This window comes from Nicotiana tabacum, chromosome 15, assembly GCF_000715075.1.
Source record: "Nicotiana tabacum cultivar K326 chromosome 15, ASM71507v2, whole genome shotgun sequence".
NCBI lineage: Eukaryota > Viridiplantae > Streptophyta > Magnoliopsida > Solanales > Solanaceae > Nicotiana > Nicotiana tabacum.
In genome coordinates, this window is record NC_134094.1 from 81,512,347 (window position 1) to 81,537,219 (window position 24,873).

Below are 24,873 nucleotides of genomic sequence, written 5' to 3' on the forward strand. Positions count from 1 at the left end.
TATGAATCTAGGCTACCATGAACAAGAGGCAGCTACAACCGGAACGCAGGTACACCTTCTGATCCAACTCCCAACGAACGCAGCAACATCAGCGGCCAATATCTGCACGCAAGGTGAAGAAGTGTAGTATGAGTACAACCGATCTCATGTACTCAATAAGTAACAAACCTAACCTTATGTTGAAAGTAGTGACGAGCTTGTACCAAGGTCGGGTCCCAACTTCAATAACCAACAATAGTTCATAACAACATAAAACAAGTAATACCATAAATAACTCAACAATCAAATGCTCAACAAAAAAACATGATTTCTGAAAATAGTTCTACCTTTCAAGTACATCAATAAAAACCCAAATCATTTACCGGAGTTGCCAAAAATATGAATAAGTTTGAAAACAATAATTTTCCAAAAATCCTTTCCATAATAAATAAGATATTTTATTTTCTTTTCAGATAACCAATGTAAAACAAATGCATCACTGTAATGACCCGGCCGGTCGTTTTGAGTATTATAATCATGTTTCCCCATTTACTACTCAATTTATACTTTATATTTGTTATGTGACTTGTCGGGGGTAATTGGTTCAGGTCCGGTGAGGTTTTTGAATGATTTGGAACACTTAGTTCCAAGGTTTCGAAATTCAGTTGAAAAGGTTGACCAGATGTTGACGTATGTGTAGTGACCCAGAAAATTTTGCTAAAAAAATTAAGGTTTTATGGTGTCGAGGTAGATCAATTAGTACCAGATGTGGGCCGCATAATGGCTGCAGAAGTGAGGCAAAAGAGGGCCAGTTTGGATAAAATCTGCGGTCGACTATGCGACCGCATAACTGTTCTGCGGTCGACTATGTGACCGTATAACTGTTCTGCGGTCACTATGCGACCGCAGAACAGGTATGTGGGCTGCATAGTGACCGCATACACAGTCAGATATTTGCCAATTTTGGACACCGATTATTTGACCGATATGCAGTCCGTATAACTATTATGCGGTCGCATATGCGACCGCAGAACCTATTACGGAGCTTCATTTTTCTGATTTAATAAAATCCGACCCCATTCTTATAAAACACTATTGGGGGTCATTTTGAAGGATTTCATTTGATATTTTAGAGAGAGGTGAGAGCATTTTAGAGAGAGAAAGTGAAGACTTAATCATTTATCCATCAATTTCTTGTTCAAGGTTTGAAGATTTCACAAGGATCTTGCTAGGGCTTCAAAGAGGTAAGAATTTATTTCCTCAATTCTTCAATTTCGGGTTTGGAGTAAAGATGGGTGATTTGTAGTATGATTCTTAGGTGTAAGAGTATTATGTATACATACCAATAAGGTCATGGAAAGATTGTTAGGTTCAAATGGGTAAATATTGGGTTAAAAATGGTAGAAATCTTCATAGATTTTAATTGAAGATTTGAGGTTCGAGTTGATGTCGGATTTTGGTAAAATTTATATGGTTGGACTCGTGGTTAGATGGGCATTCATATTCTATAATTTTTATCAGATTCCGAGACGTGGGCCCCACATGCGATTTTGAGTTAATTTCGGAATTTTCGTTAAAAATGTTGATTTCGTTAATTAGATAAGTTTATTATTGTTGTATTTATGATATGTAATTGCTTTTGGCTAGCTTTGGGCCATTCAGAGCCGGATATTCGTGGGAAAGGCATTGTGACCGATTGATTGAGCTTGGTTCGAGATAAGTGGCTTGCCTAACTTTGTGTGGGGGAAATTCCCTTAAAATTTGGAACTATTGTGATATGTGAGCGCCGTGTACGTGAGGTGACGAGTACGTACACGGGCTAGTGGTGGAAAACCCGATTTTCTTACTGAGCAGCAACATATTTTTCTGTTATTTTGAGTTATACCATTTTAACGAGTACTAATCTATTTTCAGTTCTTAATTGAGTTATTCCAATATGTGTAGCTATCACGTTTAGTCTAATACAACATGTCTACGTGTTTTAATTGTTTATGTGAATTATGTGCAGCATGCTTAATGAACTTCCTGCTTCTTCCCTAACTCATACTTAGTCTAAATTGTAAGAATTTCGTGATGTAGTTGTATTTCTATCATTCGCGTTGCATATTTATTTTGGGACTACAGAACGGTATTTCGGGAGATCCCTCTGTACTGCATATTTACTTTGGGACTACGAAATGGTATTCCGGGAGATCCCCCCCTGCATATTTACTTTGGGACTACAAAACGGTATTCCGGGAGATCCCTCTGCACATTTACTTTGGGACTACGGAACGGTATTTCGGGAGATCCCCCTGCACATTTACTTTGGGACTACGGAACGGTATTCCGGGGGATCCCCCTGTACATTTACGTTTGGGACTACGGGACGGTATCTCGGGAGATCCCCTGTTGTGTTTCTGTATACTAAGTTGTTACCTTCTATGATTTCATTATTGTTAAATTTCAGCTTTTATTTTATTGTGATATTACACTCTATATTGTTTTATTATATATTTGTCAGTGGGGCCTTGACCTGACCTTGTCATTACTCGACTGAGGTTAGGCTTGGCACTTACTAAGTACCGATTGTGGTGTTCTCATACTACTCTCTACACAAGTTTTTCGTGTGCAGATCTAGGTGTACCTTATCAGCCATACTATCAGTGAGCCGAGACAGCTTTGGAGACTTCAAGATATATCTTCCGCGTCCGCAGACCTCGGAGTCCCCTTCTACTCTTTCTCATGTCCATTATCTTCTGTATTTTTCTTTGTTAGATTCTGATGTATAGAGACACTATATTTTTCCTTCTGTAATTTGTGATTCACGATATTCTGAGTTTTGAGATTTGTTGTGTATTTTTGAATAGTTGGTTAAATTTATATTTTTATTTCATTATTCCGCAAATGTTAGGCTTACCTAGTTGTAGAGACTAGGTATTGTCACGGCGTCACACGGAGGGAAAATTGGGTTGTGACAAGTTGGTATCAGAGCTCTAGGTTCATAGGTGTCGTGAGTCATAAACCAGTTTAGTAGAGTCTCGCGGATCGTTAGAGAGACATTTGTACTTATCTTCAGGAAGCTATGGAACTATTAGGAAAACATTTCACTAGTTTAATTCCTTGTCGTGCGAAAATTTGTTGACTTCAGAGATTCTAAATTTCTGTATTCTATTCTCTCACAGATGGTGAGGACACGTACAAGCGGATCTGATGAATAGACACCCACGCCCCCTTCTAGAGCCGTGAGAGGCCGGGGTCGGGGCCGGGGTAGAGGCCGAGGACGTCCACGCGATGAAGCCAGAGCACCCGCACGAGCTGCTATAGAGGAGCTCCCAGTAGCTCAAGCTGGAGGGCAGACACCTGAGATACTTGTTCCTGCACCAGCCCTCCAGGAGACTCTAGCCCAGTTTTTGAGCATGTTCAGAACCTTAGCTCAGGCTGGATTGATTCCAATTGCTCCTGCCATATCTCAGGCTGGGGGAGGAACACAGACTCCCGTCGCCGGTACTCTAGAGCAGGGGCTTAGATCGACCAGGTTCCAGAGATTGTACCAATGCAGCTGGTAGCTCTAGCGCAACCCGAGGTTAGGGCAGCAGCTTCTGAGGCAGAGCAACTCAGACTTGAGAGGTACAAGAAGTACCACCCACCTACTTTCAGCGGATTGGCTACTGATGATGCTCAGGGTTTTCTGAAAGAGTGTCATCGTATCCTCCGTACTATGGGCGTAGCGGAGATGAGCGGAGTTTCTTTTACCACATTTCAGCTTAGAAGGGCAGCCTATCAGTGGTGGTGTGCTTATGAGTTGAGTAGTCCGGCTGAGGTAGCTTCACTTACATGGACTCAGTTCTCGGACATGTTTTTGAGAGAGTGTCCCTCAAAGCCTCAGGGACTCATGGCACGCGGAGTTTGAACAGCTGCGCCAGGGTGCTATGACTGTGTCAGAGTATGCAGTTCACTTCAGTGATTTGGCCCGACATGCACGGCCTTAGTTGCCACAGTTCGAGAGAGGGTTCGACGGTTTATTGAGGGTCTCCATCCCAGCATCCGGAGTAGTATGGCCAGGGAATTGGAGATGGATATTTCTTATCAGCAGGTTGTGGGTATTGCTAGGAGATTCGAGAGCATGTTTGCCCGGGATAGAGAGGACAGGGAGGCCAAGAGGTCTCGAGTGGCTGGTTATTATTCGGGAGCTCGTGCTCCAACAGCTCGCCATGGTAGGGGTTATGTGAGCCGCCCCGTTCATTCAGCTCTACCAGCCTCCAGCGGTGTTCCAGCTCCTTCTAGACCCCATGAGCCTTATTATGCACCGCCAGTATCTAGTGTGCCTCCTGTACATGGTGTTCCTAGCGGCCAGTCCAGCAAACCTGGACCGAGTCAGTCACAGCAGCCACGCCCTCCTAGAGCTTTTTTTGAGTGTGGCGACACTCGCCACATGGTGAAGGATTGCCCCAAGATTAGGAGGGGTGCACCTCCATAGAAGTTTCAGCCACAGCTTGCTCCACCGGGTCCTCAGGCTATGATTATAGCACCAGCTGCCACCCCACCTGCTCAACCAGCTCAAGATGGAGGTCGGGGATGTAGAGGTCGCCCTAGAGAGGGAGGCCAGGCCAGATATTATGCACTTCCTGCTCGTATAGAGGCAGTTGCTTCTGATTCTGTCATTATAGGTATTGTTCCGGTCTGTCATAGAGATGCGTCAGTATTATTTGACCCAGGCTCTACATATTCTTATATGTCCTCTTATTTTGCCCCGTATTTAGGAATATCTCAAGATTCTTTGAATTCCCCTATTTATGTATCTACTCCTGTGAGAGATTCTCTTGTTGTGGACTGTGTGTATCGGTCGTGTTTGATTGCTCTTAGTGGTTTTGAGACCATAGCCGATTTATTATTGCTCAGCATGGTGGACTTTGATATTATTTTGGGCATGGACTGGTTGTCGCCCTATTATGCTATTCTTGATTGTCACGCTAAAACTGTGATGCTGGCTATGCTAGGTTTACCGCGATTAGAGTGGTGAGGTACCTTAGAGTATACTCCCAGCAGAGTTATTTCTTTTCTTAAAGTTCAACGAATGGTTGAGAAAGGGTGTGACGCGTATCTAGCTTATGTGAGAGATGTCAGTATTGATACCCCTATAGTTGAGTCAGTTCCAGTAGTGAGGGACTTTCCAGATGTGTTTCCAGCTGATCTTCCGGGCATGTCGCCCGATAGAGATATTGATTTTGGCATTGATTTGTTACCGAGCACTCAACCCATATTTATTCCTCCATATCGTATCGCTCCTCCTAAATTGAAGGAGTTGAAAGAGCAGTTACAAGAATTGCTTGATAAAGGCTTCATTCGGCCCAGTGTGTCACCTTGGGGTGCTCATGTCTTATTTGTGAAGAAGAAGGATGGTTCTATACGGATGTGTATTGATTATCGCCAATTGAACAAAGTCACAGTGAAGAACAGGTATCCATTGCCTCGTATTGATGACTTATTTGATCAGTTACAGGGTGCCAGAGTGTTTTCCAAGATTGACTTACGTTCAGGTTATCATCAGTTGAAGATTCGGGAGCCGGATATCCCGAAGACTACTTTCAGGACCAGATATGGTCACTATGAGTTTCTTGTTATGTCTTTTGGGTTGACCAATGCCCCAGCAGCCTTTATGCACTTGATGCACAGTGTGTTCCGGCCTTATCTTGACTTGTTTGTCATTGTATTTATTGATGACATTCTGGTATACTCCCAGAGTCGGGAGGATCATGAGCAGCACCTGAGGACTGCACTTCAGACCTTGAGAGAAAAGAAGTTATATGCAAAATTTTCAAAGTGTGAGTTTTGGCTTGATTCAGTGGCTTTCTTGGGCCACATAGTGTCTTGTGATGGGATCAAGGTAGATCCAAAAAAGATTGAAGCAGTGCAGAGTTGGCCCAGACCGTCCTCAGCTATAGAGATCCGAAGTCTTCTTGGTTTGGCGGGGTATTACCGCCGATTCGTAGAGGGTTTCTCATCTATTGCAGCACCTATGACCAGGTTGACCCAGAAGGGTGCTCTATTTAGGTGGACAGAGGAGTGTGAGGAGAGCTTTCAGAAGCTAAAGAAAGCTTTGACTACAGCCCCAGTATCGGTATTGCCTTCAGGTTTAGGGTCTTATACAATTTATTGTGATGCGTCACGAGTTGGCCTAGGCGCGGTGTTGATGCAGGACTGTAGGGTGATTGACTACGTGTCCAGACAGCTGAAGGTGCATGAAAAGAACTATCATGTCCACAACCTTGAGCTAGCGGCTATTGTTTATGCCTTGAAGATTTGGAGGCATTATTTGTACGGAGTTCCTTGTGAGATTCACACTAATCACCGGAGTTTGCAGCACTTGTTCAGGCAGAAGGACCTTAATTTGCGTCAGCGGAGGTGATTGGATCTACTTAAAGACTATGATATCACTATATAATACCACCCGGGGAAGGCCAACGTAGTGGCCGACGCCTTAAGTCGCCGAGCAGAGAGTTTGGGGAGTTTGGCATATCTTCCGGCAGCCGAGAGGCCCTTAGCCTTGGATGTTCAGGCCTTAGCCAGCCAGTTCGTGAAATTGGATATTTCAGATCCTAGTCGGGTATTAGCTTGTATAGTTGCTAGGTCTTCTCTTCATGACCGTATCAGGGAGCGCCAGTATGATGATCTTCACCTTATAGTTCTTCAAGATAGGGTTCGGCGAGGTGATGCCAGAGATGTGACTATTGGTGATGACAGAGTGATGAGGATGCAGGGCCAGATCTGTGTGCCCAATGTAGATGGGCTTCGGGAGTTGATTCTCAAGGAGGCCCACAGCTCGCGGTACTCCATTCATCCTGGTACCGCGAAGATGTACCAGGATTTGAGACAGTACTATTGGTAGAGGAGGATGAAGAAGGATATAGTTGGGTTTGTGGCCAAGTGTCTAAACTGTCAGCAGGTCAAATATGAGCACCAGAGGCCGGGTGGATTACTTCAGAGGTTAGAGATCCCAGAGTGGAAGTGGGAACGGATCACCATGGACTTTGTAGTTGGACTTCCACGGACTTTGAGAAAGTTCGATGCTATTTGGGTGGTCATGGATCGGCTGACCAAGTCAGCTCATTTTATTCCAGTATTGAGCACTTATTCTTCTGAGAGGTTGTCTGAGATTTATATCAGAGAGATTGTCCGCCTTCATGGTATTCCAATATCCATCATTTCAGACAGAGGTACGCAGTTTACATCACGGTTCTGGAGAACTATACAACATGAATTGGGTACTAGGGTTGAGTTGAGCACAGCATTTCACCCTCAAACAGACTGGCAGTCCGAGCGCACTATTCAGATATTAGAGGATATGCTCTGTGCATGTGTGATAGATTTTAGGGGTACTTGGGACCAACTCTTGCCACTTGCAGAGTTTGCTTACAACAACAGTTATCAGTCCAGCATTCAGATGGCACCATATGAGGCTCTGTACGGTAGGTGGTGTCGGTCCCCAGTGGGTTGGTTCGAGCCCGGCGAGGCCAGATTATTGGGTACGGACTTGGTTCAGGATGCCTTGGAAAAGGTGAAGGTGATTCAGGATAGACTTTGCACAGCCCAGTCCAGACAGAAGAGTTATGCGGATTGAAAGGTTCGCGAGGTGGCATTCATGATTTGAGAGCGAGTCTTGCTCTGGGTTTCACCTATGAAGGGCGTTATGAGGTTCGGGAGGAAGGGAAAGTTGAGCCCTCGGTATATTGGGCCTTTTGAGATACTTAAGAAAATTGGAGAGGTGGCTTATGAACTTGTATTGCCACCTAGTCTATCAGGTGTTCATCCAGTGTTCCATGTATCCATGCTCCGAAAGTATGTCGGAGATCCGTCTCATATTCTGGATTTCAGTACAGTGCAGCTAGACAGTAATTTGACTTATGATGTGGAGTCGGTGGCTATTTTAGACCGACAGGTTCGAAAGCTGAGGTCCAATAACATAGCATCAGTGAAGGTGCAGTGGAGAGGCTAGCCAGTCGGAGAAGCTACTTGGGAGATTGAGCAGGAGATGCGGAGTAAATACCCACACTTATTTGAGACTCCAGGTATTATTCTAAACCCGTTCGAGTACGAACGTTTGTTTAAGAGGGGGAGAATGTAACGACCCGGACGGTCGTTTTGAGTATTATAACCTTCCCTATTTACTGCTCAATTTATGCTTTACATTTGTTATGTGACTTGCCGGGGGTAATTGGTTCGGGTTCGGTGAGGTTTTTGAATGATTTGGAACACCTAGTTCCAAGGTTTCAAAATTCAGTTGAAAAGGTTGACTAGATGTTGACGTATGTGTAGTGACTCGGAAAATTTTGCTAAGGAAATTAAGGTTTTGTGGTGTCGAGGTAGATCAATTAGTACAAAGGTTGTAGAAATTAAAGGAAAATTATTTGGGTTGAACAATGCACCGGGAACATGGCCTGCTGCGGCGTGCAGCCCGATCCTAAAAATATTCTCACAGTCAGGCCCTTGGCCTCCCTTAGTCATAAATCTCTCCAGTCTCTCTCTCATGGGCTCACAATGTCATGAAAATATCCCAAAAATAATGATATGATGTATCAATAAATAACAACAGAGACTGAGATATGATATGTAATGAAATGAATATGACTGAGTATAAAGTTTCAATTTAAACAAATAATTCACAGCAATATGACCTCTATGGGTCTCAATAATACTGGAACATAGCCTCAGCATGATTTTTAATATGATTCTCAGCTTAATTTCTTTAACACACAAAACTTCATGGAAAATTCCAAGATTATTTGACTACAAAATTTCACGGAATCGTTACGTCACAATTTCTATGGTGCACGCCCACACGCCCGTCACCTAGCATGTGCGTCACCTCTAAACAATTCACATAATACGTATATTCAGGGTCCATACCCTCAACTCCAAGATTAGAAGAGTTACTTACCTCGAACAAGCCGAATCTAATATCGAACAAGCTAAACAATGCTCCAAAATTTCCATTTTGTGCGTATCAACTCCTGAATGGATCGAATCTAGCCACAATAAATTTGATTCAGTGCACACAATTATAGGAATTAATTTCATATAAAAATTCTAATGTTTTCCCACAAAATTCGAAATTACACTTCAAAAATTGCCCATGGGACCCACGTCTCGGAATCTGACGAAACTCACAAAATCCGACAACCCATACAATTACAAGTTCAACCATTCTAATTTCACTCAATTCCGACTCCAAATCGATGTTCAAAACTCAAAAATTTATTTTATGAAATTCTAGGAATTTCCTTCGATTTCTCTTGAAGATTCGATAATCTTACACCAAAAAATGAAGATTAATTTATGAAATATAATCACAAGGGAGTGAAGAACACTTACCCCAAGTTGTGTGGAAATATTCTTCTCCACAATAGCCCAAACCGAGCTCCAAAATCTGAAAATAGGTGAAAATGCCGAACCCTCGAACTTAAAGGGTTATGCCCAGGCATTTCGCACCTGCGGAGCCTGGGCTCGATCCTGCGCAACCGCTTCTGCGGGAACAATGCCGCACCTGCTCTAAAACTTGCTTCTACGTCCACGACCTTTGCTTCTGCGGGGCTGCAGATGCGCCCCAATTTCCCGCTTCTGCGATCAATTCCAGCCCAGCCTTCCTTCGCTTCTGCGACCAACTATCCGTATCTGCGTTCATTCTTCCGCAGATGCGGAAACACCAGAACCAACAGCCTTCAACAATGCAATATGAAACGAAATTGATTTGAACCTTGTTCGAAACTCACCCAAGGCCCCCGGGACCTCAACCAAATACACCAACAAGCCCTAAAACATACCACGGGCCTACTCAAGGCCTCAAATCATATCAAAACGACGAATCGCACCTCAAATCAAAATCTATGAACTTTAAACTTTCAAATTCTATATCTTGTGTCGAAACACATCAAATCACGTCCGACTGACCTCACATTTTTTACACAAGTCACATTTCACATTACGGACCTATTCCAATTTTCATAATCGGATTTCGACCCCGATATCAACCCCTCGGTCAAACTTTCCAAAAAATTATCTTTCGCCATTTCAAGCCTAATTCCACTACGGACCTCCAAATAACTTTCCGGACACACTCCTAAGTCCAAAATCACCATACGGAGCAATTGGAATAATCAGAATTCAAATTCGAGGTCGTTTACACATAAATCGACGTTCGGACGACTTTTCCCACTTAAGCTTTCCATTATGAGACTAAGTGTCTCAATTCATTCCGAAATCTCTCCGGACTCGAACCAACTAACCCGATAAGTCATAAATTAACTGTAATGCATAAATTTCATAGTAATTGGGGAAACGGGGTTGTAATACTCGAAACGACCGGCCGGGTCATTACATTCTCCCCCACTTAAACATACATTCGTCCTCGAACGTGCTAAGAGTTGTTTCCATGCCATCAACTCACTATTCCATCTTACTACGCACGTACCCGGGGGTGAACCCACATCACCCTATTCTAAATAGACCTGACAATACCATGTAATTGAAGATCATTACTTCAACCTTAGCCCATAAACCTTGGAATTCAATTTCCAACATTCAAAATTTCTTTTTCAAGACCCGAATCTCACATCTATACACTGTATAAGTATGAACCAAATTGTATCAAGCCATAACTATAACCACGAATATAATCACCTACCATATTACATAACTCGCATGCTCGTAACACCATTCCTGATCACAGTAACTACTCCAAAACCAACCGAGTACCATAGCCAGTTATTTAAGCCGAATTCTAAGTTATTCTTCCAACACGTTGTAATCAAACCCGATAGTATCCATTCTAGGTCCAATGACCTTATATTATTAAACACAACTATCCTGCAGACAAGCCATACCAATATAACTCCAGCCACAATGGCGCAATCCGCGTACCCAAAAATGGAAAATGTCTCAAAGTAGAGAACCGTATTACAAGTTCAACGAGCTCCACCACAACTGCAATGCTATGAGCTCATCATACATGGTAAAATCAAGACTCATGAATCTAATAACGATAACCAGCTCTCCTAGAGCTCACATTAACATCACCCGCATGGCATGGTCATAGACCTCTAGTCCCAGTATATCATACAGGAGCAATTAAACAAATACACATGAATGTGATAATGAAATAACATTCCCGTGCTCCTGGACTGGTGTAAATAACACGCCATAGTGTAGGCATGTGCAAAGTCTGCTATCACAACTCAAATCGTCAAGTTAACACAAAAATAGTAACTACCAAGTTTACTCAGGGAATTAACATCTTTGTAACCTCAAGTATAGCCCAGATAGTTCTCCACAAAGGTACGAATACGAGAAACATTATAACTTTATGCTCAACAGTCAACTCTAGGCATATCATAGCCTAAGCATTCTTCCGAGTACGATTACTTGCCTCGATGCCCGCACATGGGCCCAAACCTCACCTATATGCACACTCATAGCTCACAGCTATCACAACTAATTAATACAACTGGTGCCTCCACTGAGTTTAAATAAAATACTCACCTCAAATAGGCCGCAACCCGAAACAATATACTTCTGAGAACTCTCAGTCTCCAAATTCATCGAACACATGAATCACCGTAATCGATCCCAACTCCAGCACTAGAATGACTAACACCTCTTTTATTCACGATCATCCCATGAGGAATACTTTCATAATTCTTCCGTGTCACATAGCAAAAATTTGAATATCAGCAGTCTATCAACCAGGTGAGCACCGCAATACCAATGAACATCCGTAAGTCAAAACACAATGCCCTTTTGAAATGCGCACCCTTCTCAAGGATTACCGAGCAGTTATAACATTCAACTAAATATTTGAAATTGACCATTATGTCCTAAATTCGTGATCTTCCTTCCAAGAATGAACTGCTACCTTGTACATAAAAATCTAAATTCCGCACAATACATAACATCTATCATGCCATCATGTGAAAAATGCAAGAATCTCACTATTAACTCTGGGTCACCATCAAATTTGATATCCGGTTAGTTAGAAATCTTTCTCTTGCTTCTTTCTAGGAGAAAATCACAATATAAAACACATTCCCCATACCGATAGAGAATATCCGGCTCAAACCATGGTAGAAACTATCAAGAACACTTTGGAATCCATTTGCACATAACTAAGCCACGCAGGCCACCAAACCCAAGAATATTACCACCAACACGTCTGTAGAGTTCCACCACATCATAATTACCCAAAAGAACCGAGCGTACCATTACCATACTGGTCTAGCCCACTACCCAATTGTCCTATTTTTCTCCGAGTCCCTTCCGAATTTGTCTTCAGATTGATACTTCTCCTTGCTAAAATACCACGATCTTTAACCACAATGCACTATAAGACACCCCTAACATAAAACCACACCGCCCTAAGGCCTATAAATTACTGTATTCTTCTTAAGCACCTCCATACATTCCACAACCGTAACACTCACTCTGAAAATACCTTATGGGAATTTAAAATTATTCGTCTTTCCTTTATTATACTGAAATGTAGAATCCATAGTCATACAGAATTACCGCGCGTCCCGATACCATCCAATGTAAGTAATTGATTCTAGCGATATACAAATTCGAAATTTTTTTTCTCAATTGCCACTTAAATATTTTTGAATCCATTAGCACCTTCTCGAGAGTCACCCATTTTGCTCAAATCTGAAAATTGCACCTCCCAGACGGTTGAAAGACACGTGCCCCATTAGCACAACAACACTCAAAGAGGTAATCCTCCCTTAACACCACTGATCAAATTCATACTCCTTGCGCATTACATCATTTACAAATAACAACTCACCCATCCCATGATTTTCATACACTCATAAAGCACAATATAACTTGTATTTAGGAATTTCAGTACTCGAGTCATCCTCGATCTCAACCTCTGCAAGTTATAACTAATCCACAAGTATGCCTCGTACTAAAACTAAAATTTAACATATAACCATGAATTGAATTGTTAATAGCAGGCTCCCCCACTCAGCCCAAAGCCATAGATTAAGACATTCTATAACTCACAATACCCCTACTTTATTACTGCCATAATATCGCAGTCAGTTCAACTAAAATTCTTCTCAAGTTCATACAACGCCAACCATAAAAATACCCCAATCATCCGCTAAGCTCGTATTCATCCTCTTGACACTCAAGTCAACTTTCTCAACCAGATTTATATTCAAATCTCAACACATACGCCCCGCTGGCAGAAAAGAAACTCTCCACTCACATTATAAGGAATACATCTACATAGATTACTCCGCAGGGGATAACCCACCTGCTTAGCATCAAATTGGTATCTTGTTATACCCTTTCGCAGTCACAATTACTATGCAATAACTTAGTCTATCTGAGTCCAAACTCATTAACCAAACACGAGAATTTAATTTGCCCCAAAATTTAACAACTTGAAAGATCTTTCAAAACATTCACACTCGAGATTGTATGTCACATCAAAATGAAAATCAAGCACCCAATGGCCTTCCTTTACACTTCAAGGAAACACTTCTCGTCACATTCAAATCGTCTTAACACATCCCGCAGTTACATCATACTCATCACAAAGCCATTCCACTGCTCATCGAGCCACAAATTTCCACTCGTAGGGATGTTACCAGACATATAAGTCCAAATGTAAAAGTTACAACTGAAGCTACCGAGCTTAAGCTGCGGTTCAACCATGGCCTCAAGTCCTCCAGACTGGCCCATCACCAAAACACATAATACACATCTCGAACCTCGTTCATAAAATCACAAGCCGGCGATGCATGGCTAATACCGAGCGCTCCTGTATGCATACGAATGCGTGGAAGGAATGCAAAGAGTTATGTTTCAAGCTGAATAAATTCCGCACGATAAGGAAAGAAAGATGGGAAGTATATATCATAAATGCCTTGTAGCCTCTCGAAGATAAGTATGGACGTCATCATACCGATACGCAAGACTCTACTAGATACTTGCTCATGACTTGTAGAACCTATGAACCTAGAGCTCTGATACCACCTTGTCATAACCCAAAATCTAACTAGTCGTGATGGCACCTAACTCAACCCGCTAGGTAAGCCAATTATCAACTATTTAATTATATTAACAATTATTAAAGTAGTTTAAGTAAAGAAAAATCTTAATCATATACATTTTTCAAGAACTGGTATTACAAATCATGAGCTTCTAAGAATAGAGTTTACAACACTGGTATGAAATAAGTACATCATCTGTTTTAAAAGTACATAAACAGACTTTTATGAATCTAGGCTACTATGAACAAGAGGGAGCTACAACCGGAACGCAGGTACACCTTCATATCCAGCTCCCAACAAACGCAGCAACATCAGCGGTCAATATCTGCACGCAAGGTGCAGAAGTGTAGTATGAGTACAACCAACCCCATGTACTCAATAAGTAACAAACCTAACCTTAGGTTAAAAGTAGTGACGAGCTTGTACCAAGATCAGGTCCCAACTTCAATAACCAACAATAGTTCATAACAATATAAAACAAGTAATACCAGAAATAACTCAACAATCAAATGCTCAACAAAAAAATATGATTTCTGAAAATAGTTCTGCCTTTCAAGTACATCAATGAAAACCCAAATCGTTTACCGGAGTTGCCAAAAATATAAATAAGTTTGAAAATAATAATTTTCCCAAAATTCTTTCCATAATAAATAAGATGTTTCATTTTCTCTCCAGATAACTAGTGTGAAACAAATACATCACTATGCTCATCTGTCAACATTGTGTGAGAAATCATGAATGATGTGATATCGTACAACATGAGAAAAATACATCTCTATGCATGTATGTCATGTGTGCATATCAATGCAATGTATCTCAGAGATGAACTCATGTACTCACACTCTTAGAGTACTCAATCTCACTTTCTCACACATTCCACTCATCATGCCCAATCACTCGGTACTGTATATGGCCAATCCGGCCCAGGAAAGATCCATCCCAAAATATACACATCAACTGATCATCAATCACCCAGTACTGAGTAGGGCCAATCCAGCCCGTGGAAAAGATCTATCTCCAGGTATATAATACTTCGGACAAGATCCATGTCCAGGGAAGATCCATCCCTCAATAATATCAACCGCGCTCACTGGGGGTATGTGCAGACTCCGGAGGGGCTCATTCAGCCCAAGCGCTATAAACTACACGGACAACTCACGTGCTGCACGAACAATTCACGTGCCTATAAGGCATGCTGCAGGCGGGCAACCTCGATCCACATAATATATATATATATATATATATATATATATATATATATATATATATATATATATATATATCTCAACATGGCATGCTGCGGCGTGCAGTCCGATCGCTATTATATCTCAAAGTCAGGCCCTCGGCCTCCCTTAGTCATCAATCTCCCCAGTCTCTCTCATGGGCTCACAATGTCATAAAAATAGCCCAAAAATGATGATATGATGTATCAATAAATAATAATAGAGACTGAGATATGATATACAATGAAATGAATATGACTGAGTATAAATTTTTAATTTAAACAAATAATCACAGCAATATGACCTCTATGGGTCACAATAATACTGGCACATAACCTCGGCATGATTTTTAATATGATTCTCAGCTCAATTTCTTTAACACATAAAACTGCATGAAAAATGCCAAGATTATTTGACTACAAAATTCCACGGAACCGTTATGTCACAATTTCTATGGTGCACGCCCACACACCCGTCACCTAGCATGTGCGTCACCTCTAAACAATTCACATAATAAGTATATTCAGGGCTCATGCCCTCAGCTCCAAGATTAGAAGAGTTACTTACCTCGAACAAGCCGAATCCAATGTCGAGCAAGCTAAATAATGCTCCAAAAATTCAATTCCGCACGTAACAACTCCTGAATGGCTCGAATCGAGCCACAATAAATTTGATTTAGTCAACACAATTATAGGAATTAATTCCATATCAATATTCTAATATTTTCCCACAAAATCTGAAATTACACTCCAAAAATTGTCTGTGGGGCCCACATCTCTGAATCGAATAAAACTCACAAAATCCGACAACCCATCCAATTACAAATTCAACCATACTAATTTCATTCAATTCATACTCCAAATCGATGTTCAAAACTCAAAAATTCATTTTATGAAATTCCAGGAATTTCCTTCGATTTCTCTTGAAGACTCGATAATCTTACACCAAAAATGAAATATAATCACAAAGGAGTCAAGAACACTTACCCCAAGTTGTGTGAAAAAATTTCTCTCCAAAATCGCTCAAACCGAGCTCCAAAATCCGAAAATGGGTGAAAATATCAAACCCTCGAACTTAAAGGGTTCTGCCCAGGCTTTTCGCACCTGCGGAGCCTGGTCTCGCTCCTGCGCAACCGCTTTTGCGGGAACAATGCCGCACCTGCGCTAAAACTCGCTTCTGCGCCCACGACCTTCGCTTCTGCGGGGCCGCAGATGTGCCCCAATTTCCCGCTTCTGTGATTAATTCCAGCCTAGTCTTCCTTCGCTTCTGCGACCAATTGTCTGCATCTGCGGACTCGCATCTGCGTTCATTCTTCCGTAGATACGGAAACACCAGAACCAGCAGCCTTTAGCAATGCAATATGAAATGAAATTGATCTGAACCTCGTCCGAAACTCACCAGAGGCCCCCGAGACCTCAACCAAATACACCAAGTCCTAAAACATACCACGGGCCTACTCGAGGCCTCAAATCACATCAAACAACATCAAAACGACGAATCGCACCTCAAATCAAAATCTATGAACTTTGAACTTTCAAATTCTATATCTTGTGCCGAAACACATCAAATCACGTCCGACTGACCTCAAATTTTGCACACAAGTCATATTTCACATTACAGACCTATTTCAATTTCCAAAATCGGATTCCGACCTCGATATCAAAATGTCAACCCCCCGGTCAAACTTCCCAAAAATTTAATTTTTGCCATTTTAACGCTAATTCCACTACGAACCTCCAAATAATTTTCCGAACATGCTCCTAAAGAAAAATTTATATATATATATATATATATATATATATATATATATATATATATATATATATATATATATATATATATATATATATATATATATATATATACACACTGATTTACGTTTTATACAATTTTATAGGGGTGTACATGGGTCGGGTTGATTCGGATTTTCTAATTACCAAACCAAACCAATTGTATCGGGTTATTAAATCTAAATACTATACCAAACCAATAAAAGTCGGATTTTTTAATCTCGAATTTTTTGGGTTTTCGGGTTTTTTCGAGTTTTTGTTTCATAAAGTCTTCATAGCACAAAACGTAAAATTTGTGCTTCAAATATTTCTTTAATCCTAGTAAGACATAAATATATAAAGTATTTTTTAATAAAATAATATAAATATGAGATGAGTCATGGCATTGTACTAAAATATTCAACAATACAGATTATAAAATCATATAAAATAAATATTATTAATAAGTCATAATAAAAATAAATATAATTTAAAATTACAACTAATAAGTACTATTAATTACATGACTAACCACTAAAAGAAAAATAAGTTATAAATATATTTTATCTAAACCATGAAAAAAATAAAAAAAAATAGATATCTAGCACTATTTTCATTCATAGTACAATTGAATTAAATGTCTTTTATTAGCATTATTATTGATTTGATTTTGGTTTAGGATTTATTTGAGTTACTAACATTTATGGACTATAAAACTTGTTAGAGCATCCAAAAATTATAAGCACAAACTTGAAATAATACGTTAAAGGATAAAACTATGAAAAAACTTAAGAAATATTTATAAACTACACTACAATAAATATTTTTATGTATTAAATATATTTAAAACTTCTATACATATAATGTCGGATTGGTTTCGTTTCGGTTTGACTTTTTTTAGTTAATACCAAACCAAACTAAATATGGTCGGATTTTTTTTCCAACACCAAACCAAATCAAACCAACCCATAGTCGGATTTTTTTTTCTCGGTTTGACTCGAATTATCGGATTGGTACGGCCCCTAATACACAGTGACAAAAACGAGATTGTCAAGCTTACACTTAACATAAATGAGTTGTCTATTTGAGTGAAAAGCTAAAGTGCAAGTGAAATTTACATTTGAAACTTAATAAGACTACTTATGAAGTTACCTTTTTATGTATATCAGAATAATCATGCCATTGATTATTGTAATTTCGATGAATAATAATAATTTTTCAAACATACAATTTACATTAAACAAATGCCTTTATTAAGACTACTTATGAAGTTACCTTTTTATATGTATTAGAATAATCTTGCCATTGATTATTATAATTTCACTGAATAATAATAAATTTTCTATGCCTAACTAAAATCATATTTTAATTATTTAATTAATTGTATTCCACTGAAAAAAGAAACACATATTTTCGTAATTAGTATCTTTTTCTATGCCTAACTAAAAACATCTACAAGTCAATGTTTTCAAATATAAGTCATAAATTTGTATTGTTTTAATGTTGTTACTTGAAAATTCAATGAACCCGCTCTTTGTCATGTTTACCTGCTCTCATTTTCAAACTTTGACTCCTTAAAGAAAGAAAGAAAGAATATTTTTTGAATTAAAAAGGAAAAAAGAAATAAACAATATTATAAAAAGGCTAAAAATAAAACCAAAGACTCTTCCTTCTCTCCTTGTTGTAGAGAGGAGAATATTTCTGTTACTTTAAGATATGTTAATTCCCTGAAATCTCCTTAAATTCTAATAACTTTTCTGTGGAATTTTCCACTGATATCTTGGAATCTAATTCCTGTACCGATTCCACCTCTTGAAATAAAATCTTTTGATTGGTTCTTTTAAAAGATAATGATTTTTGGTTGGGAGTTTTTGTCTTATAATTTTCCTAGAATATCTTAGGTTTATCATATTTTTCTTAAATTTATTTTCTCAGAGTTCACTTGAAATTTATTTGAGTCAATCTTTTGATTGAAATAAGAGGTTTTACTGTTACAAGTCTTTGTTTCTGATTAGAATTTTTATCAAACACTCAATTTTTAGTTTCTGGGTATAATCAAAAGTCAGATAAAGATTGAATTTTTACTATCTGGATGTTATAAAAATTTAATCTTTTTATTTGGGTTTTTAATTAGAATTTGTTTCCAAGGGTTCTTTAATCCCAGTTATGACCAAGATTAGTGGGACACTTAATAAATGGAGGGATTATTTTCAGACAGCAAATTCAGATATATTCAATGTAATTGAGTATGCTGTAATGGTGGCAGCTGTAGATTATCCAAAAGAATTCAAATTGAGAAGAGATAGAATTGCTGAGTTGCTTTTCACATGTAAAGTAATAAGGTGTTTTGGTTGTGACAAGGTTGAATTAGCAGTACCAAATGCTACTAATGATGATGAGAAGTTTAAAACTGAGTTTGTTAGTGAATTTGGAGCTTGTGATGTTAAAGAAAACAAAAGTAGTAGAGGTGATGATCAGATTGGAATGAATGTGAATCAGATTAGCAATTATAGCTATGGTGAAGCTGAGGCATTGACTGATGAGATAGAAGAAGAGTCTAAAACTGTTGGGGAGGTCCTACGGATCAAAGAGATCATCGATAACTTTCACGTTGAGGTTCATTTTTTTATTCACTTCAGTTGTACTATTTTGCTATTCTTGTTTTGTACTTAGGTTATAAGTTTTTTTCTGGTGTTTTTAGACCTAATGAAGTAAGAATTTTTGCTATTGTGCATGATTGTGGTTTGTCTAATAAAACTTGTGATGATTCTGATATAAGAAGGTCTGTAAAACAATGTGGAAGCCTTCTGATTACGATACTCAGTTTTAGTTTTGTATCTTCGTATTTTTGCTTCGGTTTTATAGCTGGTGTGATTGCTGCTGCCCTTCCTTTTATCTTTCCTAAGCCGAGGGTCTTGCGGAAACAGCCTCTCTGCCTTCTTGTAGGTAGGGGTAAGGTCTGCGTACATACTACAATTCCCAAACCCTACTTGTGGGATTACACTGGGTCTGTTGTTGTTGTTGTTGTTGTAAACCAATGTGGAAATTTCATGCTTTTTAGTTTCATTTATATTTTTCCCAAATTGAACAGGTCTGTTGCTTTATGTAGCTATGAATATTTTGTGATAGTACTAAATTGGTGTTGCTGACATTTGTAGTTTTACTGTCTTGATTGATGAAACTACTAGTTTTAGCTTTTTTTGATTATAGGGTTTTGATTGTGTGATGCTTTTTTGACAGTCCGATTCAGATATATATGAGTGCTTAAGGAGGCTTCAACTGATGGCTTTGTCTGTGGAGACTCTCAAGGTTTGATCTTTTCTGCTGTACACACTTGATCAGAAATTTGTTTCAGTAGTACTACTTACTTTAATCTGACTAGTCATCAGAATTTTTTGATCAGCAATTCGTACTCAACGCATTTATTTTATATTAGGCCACAGAGATTGGGAAGTCCGTTAATGCTCTCAGAAAGCACAGCTCAAATAATATTCGGCATCTGGCCAGGACATTGGTCGAGTATGGAACTCTTGCTTTCTTGCTGTTGAACTACGAAATAAACCCTAAAATGATTGCCAATATGTGTTGTGTTGTAGAAAAGGAAAATTCCAATTGAATCCGCGAACGTGGTTGCTGTAATCTGCTTTGGGAAATACTTTCAGATTCGTGTTATTAAATGGAGTATCTCATTTTGCCCTAGATTTGAACATTAATTCTCTCCCAAAAATGAACATGAGAATTTTGTCATCTGGCGGCTCTTACAGCTCACTTTGCTGATTATAGCTTCGAGCCGTGTTTCCTTTTTAAGGTTTGGCACATTTTTGTCGCTTGTTCTTTCGTTTCATCATCGTATCTTCTTCTATTAAGTTACATAATAGTTTGGATATCACAGATAGTGATGACAGTCCTTACCTTATCTGTGCAGTGTTTAACAAACTACTACTTCTATATTGAGTAATTCTTTATTTATCCAAAGCAGAAGATTGTAACTAATCTCACCCCTTAGCAGTCAACCACTACTTCTGCTGTTTGATGTCTCTACTTCTGTGTTCTGATTGTTGTTATGTATGGATTTGATAGGTTGCTGTTTAGAAATAATAATTGTTCCTATACAGTGAATTAAACTAGAAAAAGCTTAGTACTTATGTTGATTCATTTTTCATGGACACAGGGACTGGAAGATTATGGTAGAGGCGTGGGTGAATGCTACAACAGCCTTTACAGGTTCTTGTTATTTCTGGCCCTCCTTCAAAATTTAGTTTTCTGTAGTCTTTGTTTGCAGTCATTATTGAAGTCTAATGACGTGAGTTGCAAACTATTGGTACAGAGAACACCCCTGAGTCTATGAAAGCGTCTGTTGTTGATGAAGAGGAGGAAGGACTTCCTTCCCCGCCCTTGGACGACTTAGCTTTCATTTCTACTCAGACCACTTCAATGGAGTTTTCACAAGTATGCCTAGCATCTTCCCTCTTTTATACTACAAAATCTTTTATTCTTGCCTCCAGGATTGACACCGACTTGTTTTCCTCATTCCTGATGGATGAAGTTCTTTGATGGCATGGATGACGATGGAAGTGAGTAGAGTTTTTTTCCTTATAATTTTAACTGTAGCTTTTGCCATTCGGTTCTTTTTCTGAATTCTACAGTTATAGATGTATATTAATCTGATTGAGGATTTTACTTTCAGATATTCGAAACAGCGGGGAATTCAACAAGAGCCATGAAAATGGCAGAAAGGACAATCCTGTCCGGAAGCAGCAGTTTGCCGAGAGCGTCACTGCTGCTCCAAAGGAAAGGAAGGTTGAGAAACCAAAGAAACAAACATTAGTTGTCAAACCAAATAAACCTTTCGGATTTGATTCTGGGCCTGGAAGACCGATAAAGCCAACATTTGAACGGAAGCTCAACAATGATGAAATGAAACTCCTGCAGAAATCTGACAAAGGCACAATTCGACAGAGGCATGTGCCTAATCAACAAAATGTGAGTATTTGAAAGGAAGTCAGCCTGTAGTTCATGTAGAGCTTTGATCTCCTACTAACTGTGCATAATTTCGTTGTACTAGAGATTGAAATGCCCGGATGAGGATGCAGATCGTGTGAAACTTGAGGCGACAAAGAGAAAGCTCCAGGAGCGGTACCAAGAAGCTGAAAAGGGTTAGTTTTATTTCAAATTTGTCGCTACTTTAAATGCTGATAGATGTATAATCTTCTTTTTCGTTTCTCATAAAGATAGAAATTAAATGACTGATGCACTGCAAGATCTGATAATAATCTGATGGTATTTCATTATTGTCCTTCAGCCAAGAGGCAGCGGACAATACAGATTATGGAGTTGAATGACATCCATAAGCAGGGTCTCCGCAAGCAAGGTCCTGGTCATAAAAATTTCCATGTGAGACCTGGTAACCATAATAGGCATTGGGCAAATGGGCATCGCTGAATCATTTTTCAACTGACATGGTTTGAATGAAACTTAAAGTTTTTTCCACCTTTGCCAGTCAATCTTGTGGCAGAACACCAGTGACAACTTGGGTTACTGATTTCAACTAGTTACTCAACATATAGTGGATCTCATCTAGTGGACCTCTATTGGGGCATTCATTTTGAAATGTCGTCCAAGTTAGGGAATGTTTAAGTAGACATTTTCCTGAAACTATAGAACAAGGTTTGGCACCTTTGGTCTGAATTTCTTCATCTGCTGGCAGGACCTCATTTGTGCCCCAATTTTTGGTCACCATTTCTTGAACATTAATCGTCCTTTTGTTTCATAGAAATGCACTGACTGGCAATTTGCACAGAATAAGTGCATTTCTCATGAAGTTGGACCTTTTTGTATACAGATCATTCAAATATAAGGGAATACAAAAATTGGTTATACATTAAGTCCTTGAGGACTTATGCAGCTATAACATATTTTGTTCTATCAAGCAATTTGTGTGGCTCTTAATTCATGCATGCTTTGTGTTGACGTAAATGGTGTTGAATAGTGCTTTAAGGCATCCCTTTCCCTGGATTATAGTTATGTTTGAATTAGGGGGGGAATGACACTGTATACCAGCTTTCAAAATAATAGCAAAAAAAATGTATATTTTTTGTATATATATACATTCTATATTTTATATACAAAAATTATATAAATTTTATATACTTTTTCGGCTATTTAACGTATATAATTTCTGGCGCGGACTAAGTGATAATAACCGTAATATTGGGGGGCGAATTAAGGAAGTCTCCTTTGTTCGACATGTAATTGTTATCAACATTTGTTTTCTACCATATATAATCCGCCACCATGTTCTACTACTTTCTCCCATGTGGCATTTGGTTCAAAAAGTGGAAAATAGTCTGCAGTATAACTTTTCTTTCTTGTTTTTTGCAGATACAGATTTTTTCTTTGGTTGAACATTATTTATTTTAAATCAAACAAGTTTATAATTTAAAAAAGAAACATAAGAAAACACATTTATTGCATCTTATAAACTTGATCACTGTAGAGATGGTAGCTCAAAACTCGAAATTTAAATAAGCTCAGGCTAATATTAGTTTGTTTTCATGCATCAGCATTGTAGAATTCACATGGGAGCTCTATTTATGCTGTAAACAATTGCTTCAGTACTACTTAAGATACTTCAATAACAAATGTGAAAAGGATGAAAGTTGTTTTTTTAATCAAATTAAGTAAAGCTTTGAATTATGGGAAATTCAACTAGACCGCGCTCATATTTTGGTATGACCTATCCAACGGTACTAACCTTCGAACACAAAGTGTATAAAATTTGTATAATTTTGTATATATAGATATAGAATATATATATATATATATATATATATATATATATATATTTCGACTATTATTTTGAGAGCGGTTATACGGTATCATTTTTTCCTCATATTTTGGTATTACCTATCCAACGGTACTAACCTTCGAACACCTCATTTCACTTGTTTAAGGCCCAAACCCCCCAAAAAAAAAAAATAGAGCTTAGCAGATGGGATATTTGCATCTATACCTAGTTTTTAGGTCATCTTATAACTTATACCCGTTTTGTAAAAAAAAATTACAAGTGTACCCACTTTTCGCGTAACTTCAGACATACGGGCCTGAAGTAGCAAAAATTTATGTCTGAATTTTGAACTTCAGAATATTTTGCCTGAAGTTTGGCCCGACTTGCAAATGCAATCACGCAAACTTTAATTCATAGTGCAATGGCAAACTTCAGTTCAATAAAACTACAACATGTTTTGGCTGAAATTTTTGTTTACTAATTGCTGAGCTTCAACATTCCAGGAGCTGAAATTTTTGTTTTGTAATTGCTGAACTTCAGCATTCTAGGAGCTGAAGTTTGTTTTGTAATTGCTGAACTTCAGCATTCTAGAAGCTGAAGTTTTTGTTTATATTTGCTGAACTTTATTCTTAGAGCTGAAGTTCTAAACAACAATGAATTTAATAGATCATGATTAGCAGCGATTGATGCTGTTCATTTCAAAGATTAAAGAATGAAAAATATTTTCGACATGAAAACAAGTTACTACAGATAAATTAGAACCAAAAACCAATGTGCCTGTAAAGCTAAAATATCTAAGAAGTTAAATTATTGTGAATAAGACCAAACTGAACATAATGGGACAAGCAGATATATATGAATCATCAGGTTAGAACGCATAACAATATTTCAAGTTTCAGCATTCAAAAAACGAAGGAGGAGGAGAAAGAGGCCTGAAGTTATTTAAAAAGTGGGTACAAGTTAAAACTTTTTAAAAAAGTGAGTATAGGTTAAATAGGGACGACCAAATAGGGCGCCCGTACAATTTTTACTAGCAGATGCCTCCCTTAGTCGTAAAAGAGTAAGATAACCATTTTGAGCTAAAA

General features: G+C 38.8%; 1 protein-coding gene across 1 annotated transcript; it reads left to right on the top strand.

Moving 5' to 3' along the window:
* The first annotated feature begins 18,668 nt into the window (after nt 1-18,668).
* On the top strand, nt 18,669-22,928 carry LOC107792143 (putative mediator of RNA polymerase II transcription subunit 26b). Its single transcript, XM_016614337.2, has 9 exons — nt 18,669-19,617; nt 20,242-20,310; nt 20,438-20,520; nt 21,173-21,225; nt 21,329-21,450; nt 21,548-21,575; nt 21,689-21,984; nt 22,067-22,157; nt 22,304-22,928. Exons 1-9 carry the CDS (start codon nt 19,168-19,170, stop codon nt 22,441-22,443), a joined length of 1,332 nt encoding a protein of 443 aa, XP_016469823.1. The 5' UTR covers nt 18,669-19,167; the 3' UTR covers nt 22,444-22,928.
* Nucleotides 22,929-24,873: the final 1,945 nt, after the last annotated feature.